The 21916-nt window shown below is 39.0% G+C and overlaps 1 protein-coding gene across 1 annotated transcript in view; it reads right to left on the bottom strand.

The window, feature by feature from the left end:
- The window catches only part of phlpp1 (PH domain and leucine rich repeat protein phosphatase 1), a 48116-nt gene that overhangs the window by 23282 nt on the left and 2918 nt on the right, over positions 1–21916 (bottom strand). The window contains exons 2-4 of the mRNA XM_084118826.1: positions 5086–5282; positions 4255–4380; positions 562–710 (exon numbers count right to left, since the gene is read on the bottom strand). Of these exons, the coding sequence (XP_083974952.1) occupies positions 562–710; positions 4255–4380; positions 5086–5282 (472 nt within the window). The remainder of the gene's footprint in view (positions 1–561; positions 711–4254; positions 4381–5085; positions 5283–21916) is intronic.

Below are 21916 nucleotides of genomic sequence, written 5' to 3'. Positions count from 1 at the left end.
GCAACACAAGTTATACGTTTTATCTCCGCTTCTGGTCAGACGGGATGCATTTCCCATTTCCAACAGTAGATGACAGTAGATTCTACTGAGTGGGGCGGTAAGTCATTTGATTATTATCCTCGACTATTAATTTCATTCACTTTAAACAATTTATTTTAACTTTGAACTTTTCATTTTATATAAATTGCAGTGTATTTCTAAAATGTCTAAATGTCTGCAATAAAATGTCAATGTTGACATTGTCCAAACACCTAGGCACAATGAATTTAGTTTAATTTCCCAAATTGCGTGTTTTCCGGATTTTAAATGGTTCTGGATTCTACTGTAATGGTTTAACTTTTTTAATTTTAATAATCCAAAAAATGTCCAATCGATTGAATTAATACAAATAATAAAGGTCTATGAAATGTATGGTTTTTAGAAATGTTCTGTTTTCTGATGTATTATTAAAAATGCTGGAATTCACCAAACTTTAGATTAATTAATCTTTAAAAATGTAATCAAATTAAAATGTGAACAATTTGAGGCGGGGGAAAGCTGATCTGTGAAACACACACTGACCTCTGGAGCTGCAGCAGCGTCTGGTCAGCCGGCAGAAAGTTGTGTTTGAGGTTGAGATGCGTCAGGTCTTGACTGTACAGCAGGTTGGGCGGCAGGTTCTCTAGACTACAGCAAGACAGATCCACCGAACTGATCCTCTGAGACACCATCTGACGGACGGGCAGACAGACAGACAGGTCATTCATCGAGGTATGGGGTCACAGCAAGATCAACAAGGAATTGTGCATCTGTGGGCGTTTTCTGCAGGGTTATTATAGTTAACCAAAACTAGTTAATACATTTTTTTTTTTGTTGCTCAATATTTGGTCCAGATCTTGTGTTGTCAGTGCAAGAGTCCAGCGCTCTAAAGTCTCCTCCAGAACATCCCAAAGACTTTCAGTGAATTTAAGATCTGGACTCAGAGGAGCAGATTCATGTGTGAAAATTATTCTTCAAGCTCCTCACAACCATTCTTGCACAGTTTGAGCCTGACGAATCTGGACACAGTCATCCTGGAATATGGCCATGATGTGTTTTCCTAAATGGTAATTTAAGAAATGAAAAGCTACACACTCCATCAATTAGGTTAGAAGAACTGTTGACAAATGTATAACATGCTAGAAATATAATAATCACAGCAATAATGATCCAGTCATAGACATTTGCATATTTAAATCAAAACAGCAACTTTTTTATTTTTGGCCGGGCAGTGTATAACATCTCGCTGATACTGAAATAACACTGGTTTTCTGGTCCAGCAGGTGAACATGGTCACTTAGTAAAGTAGCAGCACACTCTCCTCAACAACAAACTATCATGACTTAGTGAACCAGCCTTCATTAATAACACAGCACACGTCGCTCATAACATGACACGATCACATTAACACAGCAGCCTGAAACCTCTTGTGAGGTTTTTCTAATCTGAGGGTCCCGGTGGGCAGGACGGCTCTCACGGCACAAGGTTGTCTCTGGGAACGGCACAGTAAAATAGGCTGGCCAGGCTTGCCCTACTTGCGTTTGTTTAGGATGGTTCGTTCGTAGTAAAGTATGCTAAAGTAGGACTCCCAACTAGGGCTTTTCACACTCTTTCTGTGATGGAATGATGAGGTGTCATTTTCAGGGCAAATATAGCTTAGATCAGAACAATGAGGAGCTCCAGAGTATCTGCGTTTCAACTATGTAAAGAGGTGAGAAGGTGTGTGTAAACGTGCTGCAGAAGCACAGAGGTCTGAAGTCCACGAGCAGAAAAACACACGCTGATTTACAGCAGGGGAACGAGTGCACTTCTGCCAGATCCAACCAGTTTATTTCTCAAGAGCCCTTTACAGTATGTTCAGGGCTGAAATGAATGCACATCGGTAGATAAATGTTAACGGCAAGAAAAAATTTGACTGGGCAAAGTTCACCATACTGTGAGAACCGAGTCACATCATAAATGTTTAACAAACATCCCCAAGTCCAGGTGTGATTCAGACATGTATGGTGATAACGCTTGTGTTAACGGTTGTGTTGCCAAGCTTAATGTAGTCTATGTGAGTAAATGAGCCCTGACATTTCAATCGTTCAGTCTTCAAGTACACACAGAGTGATCTGGAAGTTGAGTACGGATCACAAGATTCTCTTGATTCATTCTGTGCTTTGCTTCAGTTGTGTTCGGGTCTCACTACATTCCCCGTTCACACTGTTAACAGAACGCAGCCCATTACAGTAATGGATTATTGCTCAGTCCCTCCAGGATTTTTAACAGAAACACCAAATATATAATATCAACTATCATCTTATGTACATTATGTATTATGACAAATGCCTGCGGAAGGTGTCAACGGCCTTGTGGTTGTTGTTGTTAATCATACAACATGATTAAATCCTTTAATATTTAATATTATTGGCCAAACAACATTTAACTCAAATGTTCATTTAATCTTCAATATTTGGCCACTTCTTTAACTCAGAGCGAGAGTTTAAACTTCTATTTTGAAATGTTTTACGTGACAAATCTGATAAAATGGTGTACATTGCGTTCCCAGATGACCGTTATAAGCAACTCAAACTCCACACATGTAAATAATAAAAAGATCATGTTCATGTGAAGCAGCATTTACTGTGAACGGAGCCACTCTGAAACACACACAACCTACACACATGTAAATAAATAAAGTGCATTATATATATATATATATATATATATATATATATATATATATATATATATATATATATATATATATATATATACATATATACACACACAGTTGTAATCGAAATGATTCAACCCCCATTGCAAATCAGATTTATTGGCAAAATGTACAGACTTTCAGATGTTTGCAATGAACAAAATCAAACAAAAGTAATTGAAATAGCTCAACACAACAGATGTTTCAAGAGGTTTCACCAAATTCAACTGAAAATGCAACTTTTAATGACTTCTGCAGTCTCAATTATTCAACCCCTTCATGGCAAGCATTTTTAGTACTTAGTAGAACAGCCTTTTGCTGTTATGACCTGCTGTAAATGAGATGTATAACCAGACACCAGCTTCTGGCAGCATTTCTGATGAATCTGAGCCCAATCCTCATGAGCAATGACCTCCAGTTCAGTAATGTTCTTGGGTTTGCGTGCCTCAACCGCCTTCTTCAAAATCCATCAGAGACTTTCTATGGGGTTCAAGTCAGGTGACTGTGATGCCACTGTGGAATCTTCCAGGACTACTTCTGCAATCAAGCCTTGGTGGAATTTGAGGTATGCTTGCATTGTCCTGTTGGAAGGTCCAATGACAGCCCAAGCTTCAGCTTCCTCACTGACGGCATGACGTTTTCTCATAGGATTTCCTGATATACAAAAATGAATCCATCTTGCCTTCCACACGCTGCAGGTTTCCAGTGCCGAGGATGCAAAGCAGCCGCAGAGCATCACAGATCCGCCATGCTGAACTGAGAGACAGAGTTCTTTACAGCTAATGCTTCATTCTTCTTCCTCCAGACATACCGCTGATCCATAGGGCCGAAAAGTTCTGTGGCTTTATTTATATGATTTTGAGCAAATTGGAGCCAACTTTTCTTGTGCTTTTGGGTCAGTAGTGGTGTTCGTCGTGGAGTTGTGACATGGACACCGCATGCATTTAGTATGTGCTTTACTGTGCAAGCTGAAACCTTTTTCTGGTTGCAGCTGTTGATAGCTTCCTTTTTCTGCCCCGTCCAGGTAGAGTAACCACTGTTCCTTAACTTTGAACTCGCAAACTATGCTTCCAACTGTGTCTCCAGGAACATTTAGAGCCTTCTTTTTGTATCCTGGTCCTTGTTTGTGAAGGGCAATCATACCTTCTTTTAACTTTTTGGACAATTCTTTTGACTAAGCCATATTTCTAACATGCAGTCAAACGTGACACTCAACAAACCTAGTTATATTATATTATATTTCAAACTTATTACACATTTTTGTTGTTTGAATTTTTTCACAGACCGAAAGCATTCAAACCCAAAGCCCTGAAGTCACTGATTTGGGGAAAAAGCAACGAAAGGTACCACATTAGTTCCATGGTTTTTGGACATTTACCAATGATAGAAAGATTCAGGATCATGGTCTATATAAAAATATTGGCAAGTAAGGCAGCTCACTAGAGTTTGGATCAGCTCTAGTGTGTCAGGTCGTATTATTTCTACAAGGTGGAAGGAGAGAGGCGGTCACACACACACACACACACACACACACACACCTTAGCAGCCTGTCGGTGCCAGCGCAGGTGTTCAGTGAAGCTGTCGAAGCTGATATAGTAGGTCTGACTCTGAGGTCCCGCTGAGCTGAAGGCCAAACAGTGACTGTGTTTCTTCACCTCTTCCACCTGAACACAACAGAAACACACTCAGACTCACACATGAACAAGACACGCTCCCCATGCAGTGGGGTGAAAACACATCATCTTCATTAGTGTCAGAGGTCTGTCTACATCAAGAACTCAAACTATGAGCAACAGCAGCAGTGATGCTTGATGTGGCAGACAGCACTCGATATTTAGTCTAGCGGTCTAGAACATAAATGAACACAGACAGAGTACGAGACTTTAAACGCACCTCTGTTTGTTTAGCACTTCATCAACTCTCAAAACCACCATAAAACTTTACAACTCACTAACCAATGTCCACTATGTCTGTCCTCTCACTGAACTCTTGTTGCTCGTTGTTAAAGTAACTAGGATCTTGGGAAAGATGCTTTATAAATATAGCCTGGGGTTCAACACACACAGGCAATATAAAGTGTGAATGAACTCTGTGAATATTGAAGTCACCTTAAACATCCCTTGTTTATTTTAATTATATTTATACTGTACAAGTTCCTACATAAAACATTTACATTGACTTACACCATGGTCTATGTGAACATTCAGTTCTGATCAATCATTTTAAGTCATGCATAATGTCTGAAGAATATAATTTTTTTTTTTTGACTACTCTTGTCCAGTGCACTTCAGGAGGGGTGGCTGTAGGATCATTGGTTTGGAACACACATTCTGCCTAATGAGCATATGAGATAAGCCTGGGTTCAGTACCTTTCCTCCGATCAGTGGCAGGATGTGCATCTTGCCCGTATGGCTGGCCTTCACCGAGGAGACCATGAGACAGGTGCCACATAAAATCACCTGCCGTCGACTCCAGCGGTTCACCGGTAGCTGCAGCTTTCCTTTCCGTACGTTATACGTCCCGGAGAGCTGGATGCGCTCCGAGCTCTCGATGCTGTGAGGTTTTCCTGCAAAACAGAGAAAGATATGAGCCTGACATCTCCGCTCCACTCCTGCTGTCAACATATCCAGTGCAGCTTCAGATGCACATCACATTTCACACTGCAGAATTGTTGCTCTACACAGGGAATGAACTGAGTGAAGTCAATTACTATCAGTCACAATTACTAGCAGTAGCCTAATTTCTAGTAAAGGTCAGATTTCAGCAGTCAGACCTAGAAAATATGGAGTGACGTTCAGCAGTCACTACTAGTAAAGAGAAGAAATCGGCAGTCAGTACTAGATGAGATAAAGTGGAGTTCAGCAGTCACTACTAGTAATGAGTGGAATTAAGCAGCCAGTATATTAAGAGTCAGTACTAGTAAAGATTACAATTAAGTAGGGATGGGCACGAGTACTCTCAACTCAACTTAACTCAGCTTTATTTATACAGTAGCACCACTAAAAACAACAATTATTGACCACGGTTCTATACACTATATCAAATATGGTCAACATTTAACACCATGTACAACATAACATTACAGAACAGACCAGACACAGCACAAATCACAATCGAAAGCAGAAGAAAAAAGATAGGTTTTGAGTTTTGCTTTAAACTCCTGCAGTGTCCAGGCTGTTCTAAGGTTTCGGTGCAGCAACGGCAAGCGCTCGATCTCCTCTCGATTTCAGTCTCGCGCCCGAGGAACATTTAACAGTCTCTGGTCGGATGACCTAAGAGACCTTCCAGGATTGTGAACAGATAATAAATCGGAAATATATACGGGAGCTCTTCAAAAACCAGCGACTTTAAAATCAATTCTGTAACGAATTGGGAGCCAATGCAGAGATTTCAGAACAGGAGGGATGTGCTCTCGTTTACACACACCGGTAAGGTGCCTATAGCAGCTGTATTGCAGACGGTTAAGAGATGCTTGGTTAATACCCATATAAAGGGAATTACATTAGTCAAGCCTTGTTGAAATAAAAGCATGAATCACCCTTTCAAAGTCCTTAAAAGAAAGACATGACTTTACTTTAGCTAGGACTCTGAGATGAAAAAAACTGCATTACTACCGGTAATCTGTTTGTCAAATTTGAGACCACTATCGAAAAACACACCCAAATTCTTCACTAGTGGTTTCACACACAGAGACAAATGGCCAAAATTTAAGCAAGGAGAGATAGCAGCTTCTGAAGATTCAAAAACTAGTCTCAGTTTTGCCTTCATTGGGTTGAAGAAGATTGAAGAAGGGACATCCAGGCCTTTACATCCGCTAGACAAGCCAACAGAGTATCAAAACCCATGATATTTGATCCCAGGGGCAAATAGATTTGGGTATCGTCAGCGTAACAGTGAAATGAGACGCTGTGTTTCTTAAAAATCGACCCCAGAGGAAGCATATAAGGAGAATAAAATCGGAGCAAGAACAGAAGCTGAAGGGACCGCACACATAAGAGCAGCTGCATCTGAAGTAAACTAACCAATACTAACAGAGAACCTTCCACTATTAAAATAGGATTGAAGCCATTTAAGAGCATTTCCCCGAATGCCCACCCAGTGCTCCAAACGAGAGATCAGAACCAGGTCAACCGTGTCAAACGCAGAGAACACAGCAGACTTGCCAGAGTCAAGTCAGTACAGTATCGTTTAAAACTTGAGGAGTGCTTTTTCCTAAAACCTGATTGGAACTTCAAAAATCGTGTTTTTATTCAGAACGCTCTGTAGTTGGCTAAACACTATTTTCTCTAAAATTGTAGATATCAAAGAAAGATTTGAGACTGGACTACAATATGTCAGAACTGCCAGGTCTAAATTTGGCTTTGTGAGAAGTGGATGGACAATGGTCATGTCCTCTGGTCCCGTAGCCGTTTCAAGGCAGCTGTTCATACTCTTTTGAACTGTAGGTCCAATCACCTCAAAAACGTGTTTAAAAAAACGTGGGGGAAGAACGTCATGGGGGGATCCAGAAGGTTTGAGCTGACCAAGCAGGAAGAATACTCGAGTACTCGGACGTGAAAACGATGATCCGACTTTTAGATTGGGAACTGCATTCACACGTGCAGATTCTTTGAATAATTCAGCAATGCTCCATATGGACTGAGTTTACATCCGCCATAGAGAAACAAATGTCCAATATGTTAAGCATGTTCTTGACTAACTATGCAGCAACATTTCTGCTTTCGCCTCAGAGACAGAGCGAGCGAGATCTGACCCAAAAGCAGCAGTAGTACAGTATGTGGGTCAGGACCCCACGGTACGCCACATGGAGCGCTGAAGCCCACTTTACAGCGCCACCATCAGCAAAGGTTTAACATGACACCCAGGCCTATCCACACACACACACACACCTTAGATCTGCAGAAGAACATAACAGTACAAGACAGACACTGATGTTCAGTAGTAGAGTAAGTGGCAGTCTGCAGGAATCAGCTTCATGATGGTGAACACAGTTATTACACGTCTGTATTCATGAAGGCTTCTATTGTTGTTGTTAAAAAAAAATGACCAGCTACTTGATCAGATAATAATCTCACTCAAAAGCTTTAGTTACAGTGTTATCTCTAGTGACCTGTTACAGTGAAGGAAATAAGAGAATTACAGACAGAGAGAGAGAGAGAGAGAGAGAGACCTCACATGGATCTTAAGCATGATTTAGGCGTGTTGTCTCTTTCCATGGGCGAAAGGAAACCACAGCCCTTCCTGCTCGTCTCTGACTGACATTCACCCTGAACTAGGGTTGTCACTCGTCACGGTACCAACATTTCAGCAGTCGGTCCCAATACTAGTCACATTTCAGTTCAAATCGCAACAATTTTGGTACATGGCAAAAACTTTTGTAATTATTTAGTTTTTAAATTTAACTATTTAAAAATAATTATATTAAATAAATGAAATTAGTTCATTTTTGAATGCTATTAATGATTATAAGTAAATAATACAGTAAACAGCATGCAGGCTTCATATTGTTCTGTTTGCATTAAAAAAGTCAAATTAAAAGTTAGTATTAAAATGAAATTACATTTTATTACATTACAGATAACAGAAGAACAACTGGCAGGTATATTACACTTTAAAGGGTTAGTTCACCAAAAAATTAATTTCTCACCCTCATGTCATTCCAAACCTGTAAGACTTTCGTTCATCTTCGAACACACATGAAGATCTTTTTGATGAAATCTGAGAGCTTTCTGTCCCTCCACTGACAGCTACGCAACTACCACTTTGATGCTTCAACAAGTTCATAAAGAGATCGTAAAAGTAATCTATATGTATTGAGCGGTTTAGTCCAAATTTTCTGAAGAGACACGATCGCTTTATATGATGAACATACTGAATTTAGGCTGAATCTTTGATTTCGCTGAAGAGCTCAATAAACACCTGTAAACTAAAGAGCAGGTTATTTAACTCATCGAAACATCCTATATGAAATTAATCAGATATTTATACAAAATAAACATATTAATACAACTTAAATCTGCACAAAATGACGCAATGACATTCTTTTACAGTAATGTTCTCATTATGATTTTACGTAGCCTATATGACAGACTTGCGCTGCACATGTTGCACTTTGTATTTTTTCTTTTCAAAATGGATTTCAATCATATTTCAAGAAATTCAAAACCATCATGTTGAACATCTGAAGTGTCTCAGCTGAAGGAAACAATCCTTTATTTATCGGGCTTTTATAGTATATAAAATTGACTTTCTGGGGCGATAAGATAACATTAAAAATGAACATGTTATGTTATGAACATGTTATCGGCCGGTGCCGATATGTCTGGCGATATTTCATGCATGCCAACTGTAAACAGAAAACCTTTGACGTGTTTGAAAGCAGATTGACCCGGTCGATGAAGCGAGTCCCACATAACAGAATTCATATGAATTTTCTGCATTGCTGACAGTGACTCACTCCAGGCCGCAGTAAACGGGACGTCCCACTCACTCGTCTCCCAGCCCTATGGATGACTCCGAGTTTGCCACGGCTCTGCTTTTACACGCCTCATCCTGTTTTGAGTGGCTAGGCAGATCCAGAGCTCTGGGTATCCGGCACAAAGCAGAAGAGGGTGTGTGTCCAGGCTATATTTGTCCACGTTCTGCTGGTGCGCTCTAATGCACCGGAGAAACCGCCTGTATGACATATTGGGGCTAGAAACTCCTGAATAATTTCTTTGAAGAGTTTAAAAGGCTCGTGACACGTTCTGGAGAGCTTCGGCTCACCAACGCAGATCAATCTAACCATTTTCAGCATTCGTCAAAGCATCTTAGAGCCGATGCCTCCATACTGTTGATTCTTTGGATGAGATTTTAGATATATCTTGATATTATTATCAGAGGAAGCATCATTTCAACCAAACAGTTGCTCAAGTCAATGAGATTCAGAATGCAAGGGAAACACAGTAAACTTATGATCATATTTTCACAGTCTGTCACTAAATTCGCACAATAAAAAGACAAACACACGGAGCTCAGTTAAATAAAAGTTAACGTATGGCAAATTCAGATTATGTCATCCAATCTAACAATACCACCTGACCTGACAATATCAATTCAATTGAGCCCCCTTTTTTAAAGTATCTAAACTATTCACTGAAAGATATTTATTTTTCTGACAGTAACTTTGTTGAACTTATTGCTAATTTCTTCATTTTGCACTAAAATTGTTTTCAATCACAAGAACAAAAGTTGTCAAATCTTTCTTGCTGATAATTTCCAAACTGTAAAATCTCTTAAACTCATAAATAATAGTAAGAATCACACATTTCTTAAACACTATGTCCTTCTCTTTCTTGCAGACTGATGTTTCCCTTGTTTACCTCTTTGTACTTATTTTCGCCCTTCCCTTTCCTTTTATGTTATTTGTATTTTAAATGCAGTGCTGTTTCTTCTTTGCCATATAAAAAAAAAAAAAAACCTGGTAAAAATGTATTTTGATAGTCCACTAGACATTTTACTAACTAGGCTATACTGTACGTAACTTTGCAAATACAAGTCAACTAGCAGTCATCAGAGTATTAGTAGACTGTCTGCTTAATATCCGCTAACACTTTATTCTGATGCTCCCCAGCAGACATTATACTGACAAGTAACTTTGTTAGGTAATGGTAAGGGTTAGTACAATAAGTACTCTAATGAGAGTTCGTTGACATGTAGTTGCAAAGTTACTTAAAGTTAGTAGAATGTCTAAAGAGGATCTTTGAAATAAAGTGTAACCAAACATTAATATGAAAAATAAATCAACATCAATTTAATTAAGTGTATGAGGTCAAACCTGTTTACCAACAGCATGGAAATAACCTCAGACTAATAGGCACTACTGATGAAAGAATGAACGAGTTGTGCTACACGAGCTTCATAATACAATAATTTAAAACTCAAAGCAACCTCTAAGCAGTTTCAAACCCATCAAATGAATGAATACCACTGTAAACCAGTGATACAGCAAAATTATTAGCAAACAATGACTTCTATTCACTTATTTTTCTGTGTACGGGATTGTCTGCACAAAAAAAATGAAATGTTGTTCAAAAGCCTTCTTTTCATTTCAGAACAGAAAAGGAGAAATAAAACATGTCCTGCTCACGCAGACAATGAATGGTGACCTTCCTCAAAGTAAACTTTAAGAAAGTATATAATATATAATCTTATGCAACTCGGTCTGTATATTACAAGTGTTCTGAAGGCATGTGGAAGGATTTAGCAAAAAACTAATCACAAATGTTTATTTATTCTATTCTAATTCATTCCAAAGTTAAAATCTTGACCTTGACCGTTGCACTTCTGTGTCATTCATGAGTGCACACACAGCAGTTTCACACCCAGTTCACTGCGACCACAAGCATGAACGAGATCACAACACAAAACACAAGGCCTATAAAACTCCGAAAATCTGTTCTCTGAGGTGAACGTCTCTGTTATGCTCCGGACAGAATGAAAGTTGTCGCGTGAACAAGGCCTTGAGCAATATATTATTAATTCTTTGTGTTATAATTAAAATTATTTAATTTACAACTAATTTAATCATTTAAAAAAAAAAAATCTAAAAGCATGTTGTTATGTATGAATTATTGAGCATTTACTGCCATACACACTGGATGGCTCATAGCCTGTAAACAGCTCTCTCTGACACACACACACACACTACACATCTCTGAATGAAACCAGCGACAGAAAGCATCGCTGTTTAATTATAACATCACACGTGTGCGCAAGGGTCTCAAAGTGAATTCACATACATTATAAATCATAAACGAAAAAAAAAAAAACATGTTACATGCTGTAACATCTAACAGGGAATGATATACTGTAGATGTGTTGACTTAAAAAGTAGGACTGGAACGACGGGTCAACCAAATCGGTCACGTCGATTACGCTCCGTTTATGTTCATCCCTGTCATGTTTCACACAAAACAAAACTCTGGAGCAGATGCTAAAGGTTCGTATGGCAGCGCCGCTTAATACGGTTGCGTTCATACAGCGTTTTGTTTTTTCACAAGCGTGAACCGTATTCTATAACATTCTTTTTTACACGGCTCTGTGGAATACTTGATTCTGATTGGCCAATCGCTCCATCCAGCGGTGTGTTTTCCCGGATAACAACCGCTGAGAACAGAAACACAGGCTCATCCGGGTCACTGGAACCCCAGGAACGGTTTTTCTTTGTGGAAGTTTTGCGTTTGGTGAGCTAATATCAATATTTTGTGTACAGTTATTTAATTATGCCATCCAGTATCGTGGGCTCGCTCTCTCTCGTTTCATTCAAACGCAGCGGCGGCCATTTTGAGACTATTGTCTCGTACACTGTTGGATTATAGGATAACAAACAGGTACGATTTAAAAATGTTTAAAATACAAACGTCCGTCTAGTTTGAACTTGCCGCGCTAGCCACTGCTCTCTCCGCTGGAGCTTTGCGTTTAAAGACCTAATAAAATATTTAGACTCAGATCAATATTTCGTGTCTAATTATTTACTTATTACACGGCTATTTGCCACATAAGCGGGATAATGTACATCCAGCCGGTTGTTATCTCAGAATAAACCCCTTCAGGCGGGCGGAAGACCCCTCCGCTCCTCATCACCCTGTCGGGTTTTATTCTCAGATAACAACCGGCTGGATGTACATTATCCCTTACTTATACAACAGTTCGCTTCGCACTGGTTCTCGAATCTGATTATCCGAGAGCCTTTTCCAGCTGTGTGATATTCCCACAGTATCAGCAACTGGAAGCGTTTCACCGTTTGTATCACTCCGCTTGCCACATTTCTCACAGAGAACCACTATAAACCATGATTTTACAAATACTAGCCTACTGTTGTTGTGTCACGGTATGTAGAAGAGTTTTTTAGGCAAGAACGTAGTTATTTAGACCTCAAATAGGCGACTTATACGATAGGCCTAAACATAGTGCAAATTTGTTTCGACGTTTTCGCAGATTGAGCTCCAGGCCGTCAGCGGCCATTGAGCGCTCATGAACCCGCAGAGTAGTGTTGTCAAAAGTACAGACTTCGGTACCAAGTAGCGGAATCGCAAACGCCTCTGATTGGCCATTGTGTTCACGCTCATCAAATATGTCTGTGACTACAATGATCTAACGTAGAGAACAACTAGGCTAATCTCGGCCAGTCCTTCCTTACAGTGTTTAAACATGAGGTATAATTCATTTTGGGTATATCAAAGGGGCAATTTTTGGTCTTATTCACCAATTACTTGTTCCAGAGCAAATGTACTGTACTATAATGCTGCTTATAATCGCTGCTTTTACAAATGAAGAAATGATTTGTCAGCACCCACCCTTTTTCAAGTAAAAGCTTTAAAATATCACTGGGGATATTACTGATGTATTTTATATTGTAGAATAAAATGTGAAAACATCTTGAGCTTGTGTTGTTCACCACAGACCTTATTTCAAGCATTTCCAAAAACTCATTCAAGAAACCCACTGACTTCAGGTAGTGCTAAAATGCTAACTCGTTTAAGGGTTTTGGCCTACAAAAACATGTCATCCCTGGACCACTCTATTGAGTAAGCACTCAGTACTCACAAACTGTATTTGTACTATATCATATTGTTTTTTTAGGTTCTTTGAGTCTACGTGGCACTTTTGTCATGTTCCCTTAACAAAACATGAAACAAATGCTAATTTAAAGCAAGCGCTGTCTGGTTTCAGCTCATTCAGATGAGTTCACCGTTCTCACTCGCAGCTATGCTTCAAACTCAAGAGTCAAAGGACGTCCCACCACCAGAAGACTAATGAAGACTGATGAAAGTCCTGCTAGTTTGGGACTCTCTTCAGAAAGATCTAGATGTTCAGAGCGACAGTGTCGTCTGTCCAGAGGATTTACTGCGTAAGTAGAGTCAGATCTTCAGCAATATGTGAGTGTGACCCTGGACCACAAAACCAGTCATAAGTCGCACGGGTATATTTGTGGCAATAGCCAACAGTACATTGTATGGGTAAAAATTATCGATTTTTCTTTTATGCCAAAAATTATTAGGATATTAAGTAAAGATCATGTTCCATGAAGATATCTTGTAAGTTTCCTACATTAAATATATAAAAAATGTATTTTTGTGAGTGGATACAGCACAATCGCCAACAGAAATGGACAACTTTAAAGGCAATTTTCTCAATATTTCGGTTTTTTTTGCACCCTCAGATTCCAGATTTTCATATAGTTGTATCTTGGCCAAATATTGTCCTATCCTAACAAACCACACATCAATGGAAAGAAATACCCATGCTTTTGTGGTCCAGGGTCACATATGTGACTTCAGTGCTTGCAACACAGATCCTAGTTTCATCAACCACACTGCTGTAACTTGATATTACCAAAAATATGAATTGCACTGTATTATTACTGAGAAATATGCAAAAAACGATTTATTATATAACTATATCTAAGATGTGATGATGTGTATTAGGTCCTATATGTTGTAACTGTTGGCCTGAACAGTGGCAGCAGAAATTAAAACACTAACTGGATTGACAGACTATTATTAAATGAAATTAGTAAATTTGTTGAGGTTATGATGAAGGGTAGGGCATTTTATGCATGCAGATCAGTCGCCAGCTCATAACAGTGTCTGATATGGGACTGATAAAGTTCAGTTATTAAACTTTCTAATCTTTAGAAAGTGATTCAAAATGAAGGATTGCAGGTGGCCAATAAAATGACAAACGATGCAGACAGAAATGAACAAGACTGACTGTCATCACTGCAACTCACATGACTCTCGATTTGAATGAACATTTAATCAGGTGAGCGCTGTCCGGTTTATGATTGGTTGTTTGATGGTGCCTAAATTGTTTCACACTGTGAATATGATATAGGATGATGTGCAGAGTGGCGTAGCGGTTAAAGGTCAGGATTGGTCCAGTAAAGTGCCGCCATATTCATATCACTGTGCCAAGATAAACAGACTGTGTTCAGATAAGCAGCACTATCTAAAAAGCGAATATACTTGACAAGTTAAAAGACGTGCTTGCTGTGCCTATTGTGTTTCTGTTTTCACATATTTAGTAATGGTCAACCAGTTTGTCTGATGTCTGAGAGTGCCACGTGATCTCATTAGTATTCTTGTGTATTTTTACGTAAAGTGTGGTTCTGCCACATATACATTTACTTACGTTTTCATACACACTGAAACGTACAATATTGACAGCACTAAAACGTAAATTATTTACATATGTACAACTTTTAGACTTACAAATGTGTACGAATCGTTATTTTTCAATATTAAATTCGTGGCATTCTGGACTTTCAAGGCCCAGAAAGGTAGTAAAGACATCGTTAAAATAGCGACCAGAATATTTTTCGTGCGCAAAAAAAAAAAGAAAAAAAAAAAAGACTTTATTCAACAATTTCTTCTCGTCTGTGTCAGATCTCCTACGCAGTTTCCATTGTAAATACAGTGCAGCGCTTCGAGTTCTGCGTCAGACTGACACAGACGAGAAGAAATTGTTGAATTCGATTTGTGTTACGAAGATGAACGAAGGTCTTACGGGTTAGGAATGACATGAGGGTGTTATTGTTTAATGTGTAATATTTATTTTGTTTGCCATGGGACCCAAAAGGCATTTGCTCAGTATAGTCCTACGCTGTGACTGACAGAAGCACCATGAAATAAAATAAAAAACGCATAAAAAATCACCAAAGTAATCACTTTTATGTGTGCGCTGTAATCCACATCTTTAAGCCGGGTTCACTTCATACTGTATGATTTTGGCCACGATTTGGCCGTCTGAGAACAATTTTGCAAAACCTATAAAAGATTCCTGTGTTTGATCGTTAGTTTGACGTGTTCACAGACAGTCGATTAATGACCGTTGCGATCAGTGTCAGAAGATTTGACAGTGTGACTTCTCCTACGACGACCATCAAATTGTCTTTGTTTTTTTTTAAAGACAATTTCATGACCAAAATTAACGTTAGAGATTTCTTTGTCGCCACCATTTCAATCCGCGTGTAATGCAGCTCATAGCTCGACTGTCGTACAGTCTGACATCAATGACAACTGAGATCTTACAGTAGAAGCGTTACTGTAACTGCAAAACTTTTGTTTGTTTTTTCTAAATAACGATAAAAAAAACTATTGCAAAATCGTATCTTTTCCATTAACCGATGTTATGAGACTAAAACGTAATTTTTTCCTCTCACGATAAGTCATTCCAAAAATCATGGCAACGGACATTGGTAGGTTTATATATATCACAGCCACGTACCGCACTAGACATTATTATTATTATTAATTATTATTATGCGTGTTATCCAATCATTAATGGCGAGGAAAGACCCTTATACTTGAGAGCGGCTCGTATGAGGTGTATCTCTGGGTGTTTCTCACTCATTTCTGCTTCGAGGTCTTGACTGTGGCATTTCTTTGAGGTTTAGAATCCATTATTCCTGTAATTCTTTTGTCTTTTATGAATTTAATAAAGAACTCTGTCTCGTCTTCTGTCCAAACATACCGTCATCTATGTCAGGTGACTGTAAATGTGCAAAAACTGTTTCCATTGCAGGAAAACATTGTATTTTCAATTCGCAATTCGTAATTTGAAGGGTAATGGAAACGCGGCAACTGTGAAATGACTTACAGCGAGGATCATGTTAGTACAGTCCGACAAGCAACAATCGTAAAGGACTTTTATAAAATCGCACAGTGTGCATCCGGCTCTAGAATCCATATGTGTGCGAGGAACAGACCCAAATCCCAGTCTTTATTCAGCGACCTTCCTCTCCATTCTCAGCAGCGACTACAAACGTCAAATCCTGCGTTCATTACAAACTCAAAAATTGCTGCCCCAGGAAGTTTTACAACACGTTTTACGGCAGTGATCTCAAACGCTCAGTGGCTCTCGTCTGCTTCGTCACAGAATGTCAAATACCCTTTACATACGGTTATAACTTCAGACACCTGTCCTGATCTGTGTCCGTTGATGTGCGTTTTTAGGGCTGTGAAACGATTAATCGCGATTATCCAAAATAAAAGTTTGTGTTTACATAATATAAGTGTGTGTACTGTGTATAATTATCTTGTATATATATAAATACACTCACATGCATGTAGTCACATCAAGTGACTAACTCATATTTAATGAATTTTAAATGTAAATATTGCATTAAATGAATGCATATTACATATCAGACATTTTGTGTATTTGCTCTTTTTGAGCAAAGATCTAAACTTACATGGTAATGCTTTGAAATACAGACCTAAGGCTGTTCTCTTTTTAAAAACCTTTTAAATGATCATTTATGATGATTACTAAAATATGTGATAGGGGAAAAGGCGCCAAAACAATTATGCCTGAACTAAGGTTAAGCTTCAGAGGTGGTGTGATGGCTGTACGAGGACAGTCGCAATTACAGTGCATTTATATTGATGACAGCCAGTGGCTTCAGATCCCGCAGACACACGTCGTGTCCTCTAGAGTTTCTCACAGACAGCTCAGCACAGTCACAGATGCTGCTGAATCTCCTGAAATCTCATCTGGATCCAGATGCTCAGTACAGCAGTTACACACACACAAACACATCTGAGCCTCGACTGCAGAGCTTCACCAGCGCACTGATCAGAATGAAGCAACACTTTAACCATTAAAAGAAACGATTCTGGCTTGACAGCAGAGTGTTGATGCAGGGCTGTTTTATTAATTTATTATTAATTATTGTGGGTTGTATGATTTTTTTCTGGTGTTTTTTCCCCCTTTCTTGCTAGTACGAAACAGAAAAGATAATGCCTGCTTTAAAAAGACATCACAATAAACATAACGGTCTTTCAAAGTTGTTATAGTAAGTAAATGAAATAAAATATTGAGTAACAAAATGTTCTTAGTTTTATCTTAAGTGAAAGTTCTTTCATATTACAGCTAATTTGGATTTTTTAGTTTATGGTGAAGTAAAGTTGTAAATATAAGGTGTAAGGAGTGTGTTTTCATTACAGTTATAGAGAGAGTGAGTGAAATCTCCTGTAGCGCACAGTCACATTAATGCTACACAACAGGATTCAAGAGAGCGGATCAAGCCGCTGGAGCTCAGAACAACCTACAACCTTTTTATGAGACACACTGTAAATGTCTGTACTGTACTGACTCATGACACACTGCAGCACTCGTTTCTGGCAACCCATACTCGGAAATTAGTGCACGCATATTAGGAGTGGTGAAGGGTGAACACACACACACTGCAAAAAAAAAAAAAAAAAAAAAAAACGTGTGTGTGCAGAAAATGAGATGCGTGAGAGTGTTAAAGAGCAGGATGACACAGTGTGTGTACATGACAAACACACACACACACACGTGCCTGAGTGGGTCGAGATGTTCGTCAGGAGACTAACACAGTTACGTAACAGACAGAGTGAGTATGTGTTGGTGAAGAGACCGCGACAGAGAGATACCAATTAAATATGTCAAAAAAATACTGCAAAAATAAATCAAGAACTAGCTTTTAAAAAATTGTCAAGACAAATGCTGTCAAAAAGTTGGAAGAAGTTTTATAATCTTGAAGTTTGAAGGCGGGCAGTGGAGTGGGGGGGAAACACAAGGTCTCGAGGCGTGTTTTTTAAAAAAATAACTTATTTTGGGAGCACCACTTTTTTATGACGCAGTGTCATGCGGGAGATGCTGCAAAAGATGCGAGACGCGAGTCCGTCTAGCGCGGTTTTACATTGAAAAACAATGGAAAAGTAGAAAAATGCATTCTGTGTGAACCAAGTTTAAAGCTAGAATTTTGAAGATATACAGACAGAGAAAGAAAGAAAGAAAGAAAGAAAGAAAGATGTAAGCAATAAGCCCCTTGAAGCCACTGTAAAACACGGCTTCAAGGGGCTTATTGCTTTTATAAAATGGTTACTCCATAAAAATATTCATTTTAATATTTATTTCATTCATAATAATCACCAGCAACAAAAAAATATAACGTTATAACACATTTATCCCTCCGCCAAGCAATGTAGTTTCAAAGAGGTTGCTAAGCAACACATGCAGCAACAAAGCATCACAAACGGCAGTTGCACAGTAACACTAATGTAATGCGGTCACAGTGTGTGTTTGTTGAGTCATTTACAACGGCTTCGAACGCGGCTCAAGCTCAACCAATCAGAATCAAGGACTGGAACTATCCGTTTTATAATCACTTAATCGATTAATCGTTAACCATAAGTTTGGCTTTACAGTGAATATAGGGAATATGACCATCACTTTAACAAGTGCTTTTAAATTTGCTCGATTTTCATAGCATGAAAAAATAACTGCTTTTCATAAAAATGTGATCTGTAAAAAACAGACTCGTGTCATACATCATTGAAAAGGACTCAACTAGCAGAATACAACAAGTATATTCGCACGGCGCACGTGTAAACCGTAAACACATGATGCTTTGCGCCATGTTTTGGTTTGTAACTTCCTGAAACATTAGTAAAGCAGGCCCGGCTCCATAGGGCCGCCACACCACATAACAACCTATCACGAAGCTGGTGGATTTAATTAAACCAGATAACAAGCTGGAAAACAGTCAATAACCTGTTAAATTCATCGGGATGATGTTTCACTATCTATGGAAAGCACGCTCTGCCGCTCTTGCACACACATGCGATACAGAGACGTATACACACAACATTCATGTGCACAGAAACTTCTCGTCAGCGCTGCTCCAAGACTTTATAAACTATTTATCAATATAATAGTTTTGCATATGCACCCATTGGCGACAGAATGTGAGCGTCAAGTGTTTCTGTTAAGAACAATTAAACTTTATTTCGTTTTTTGTTTATGTTCCTGTAAAAATTTCATTCGTTTCCGTTTCTTGAACCGGTTCGGAGCCCTTAGATATTATATGTCTAATAATCTAACACAGTTGTTTTACAGGTTGACAAAAATCCTGACGGCGCTTCTGCTTTATCAGTCATATCTCAAAGAAACCATGACACGACTTTAGACTATTCATTCAACTCAATTGTTCCTGTTCTTGGGCTCATAAAACAGCACCTTGTTATCAAATACAGTATCAGCATTTGAAGTGGATCAATAAAGTTCATCAAAGTTGTCCTAAGACAAGAACAGGTTTAGTTCAGAATTAATGTCAAACTTTGATGAAAGGTTTTGATCCACTTCACATGTTGATACTGTATATTTCTTAATATAGAAGAAAGACTTAGAAGAAAACCTATAGCCATCAGTCATTTATCATATCATTCATTTTTTGGCAGATCTGCAGGATAAAAAGTTACTTAAACTGATGTAACACATGATGTAATACACACTTCAGTGAGCCGGACATGCCTGACATTCCCGAAGAGTCTGAGTACATACTTCACATGCCTTCAGACGGGGGGAGGGAACGAGGGAACGAGCCTTCGGACACCTCTGAACCAAAGCCAGGAATGAGGAAAGCACTGGAGGAAACACTGTCCGTTACACAGACTGATGATTGATGGGTCTGATCAGGTGACCGGCCATTAATCCTCATCACATGAGCGCTGCAGCTTTAATCCAGCCAACATCTGCCAAGATCCCAGTCCAATGCAAACCTTTACGTCAGGCTCAACCGAGATTATTGTTATCATTATCTACTATCATACCTTTTCCATGCCCGCACACTTAAATGTTCTTAATTTCATAGAGTTATTATGCAAAAATATGGCGCCAAGCACAAGATTTTGTCATTTTTTTAAATTGAACAGATTACTTACATAAAAAGTTCCCAATAATATAATATAATTAGTTCCCAATAATATGTATTAGTAAGATGATGTGTTAATAAATCAGGTTTATGATCAAAGCTCTACAGTTTCCAAACTTATAATGCAATGCAATTACAACAGCGATTGAGACATGAACAAATGAACGTTCCTCAAAAGCCGGATGGATGTTTGAAACATGATGTATTGATCTTCAAGTAAAGCTATAAGTTGCTTCAGTCCAGCAAGTGTTCATCTTGAAATCACAACATCAAAGTTATTCTTATGTTTGCTTTATAAAAATCAAAAAACAAAAACAAAAAAAAAGATTTCACAGCAAAAAGACTGAAAGTGGTGGACATTTAATTTTTACAGTTAAACTAAAATGCCTTTTACTTGCTAAAAACGTATCAAATCAGACGACAGACAGCATGAAGCAGCAGAATGTGTGCAACAGGTTTTCAGCAACATTCTGATCATTTAGAAACGTGCGTATCAAATAGGACACAGTGGGCTTTATAGGGTTAAAGTAAGTGTAGTCTCTGGTCAACACTGTAAAAGTCTGCAGCTCATATTAAATCAGCTCTTAACCCTAAGACAACAGTTGCTAAGATCCACTCCTGCTCCCACAACCCTTTCCTTCCCCCATGCGTGTTCCTCACAGCCTGTTTTTCTCAGCGGCGTGAATGAAAGCGCTTCCTGAAGCCCCACTGTTGGCCGACGGGCCAATGGACGCTGGCGTGAGACGGTGAAGGGAGCGTGAGCCAAGAACAGGCCGGGTGAACAGCATCTAAATATCCCCAGCCCCTCTCTCTTCACCCTCCACTGCACCAACACAGCATTCAGCCTTTCATTTCAATGATAATGAGCAGACCGGAACAAGAGCGCCGTCCAAACGACAAGAGCGGCTCACAATGGTTTTGTGGCCATGTCATGTGCATCCGTGGGAGCAGAGAACGCTGCCATGTTTATTACCAACGAGAGAGAGAATAAGAGAGAGAGAGAGAGAGAGAGAGAGAGAGAGAGAGATCCATGGGAACATAAACATGGAGAATCATTGTGAATTCATGTTGTTCTTCTTACGGCTGTTGAAGTTTTAAAGACAGCTACTGCAGGGTCATGTTCGGCAGTGACAACACATCAACTCATGCTAACTTTACAGTATGTGTTTTTAAAGTTCGTTAACACTTCAGTAAGGTTACATTTGCAAGGTTGTTCGGTCCAAAATTATATTAAGACATTTAGGCCCTGTTTACTCCTGTTATTAAGATGCGTTTTGGTCGATCGGATCACAAGTGGACGACGCTAAATACAGGAGTAAACGGGGTCTAAAACGTTTTGAGCTTGTCCACTTTCCACCACTTCCAGAGGGAGCCGAAAACTCATTCGCCCGGATTGCTTTCGTACAGTAAACGCTCATGTGGTCGAATGTGTTCAAACAGCCACAAATGACCAAATCTACTCTCCACCTACTGAC

Source organism: Abramis brama (assembly GCF_963993115.1).
Source record: "Abramis brama genome assembly, chromosome: 7".
Classification (NCBI taxonomy): Eukaryota; Metazoa; Chordata; class Actinopteri; order Cypriniformes; family Leuciscidae; genus Abramis; species Abramis brama.
The sequence above is the reverse complement of the archived record's forward strand: the minus strand, read 5'-3'. Positions and strand labels throughout refer to the sequence as shown.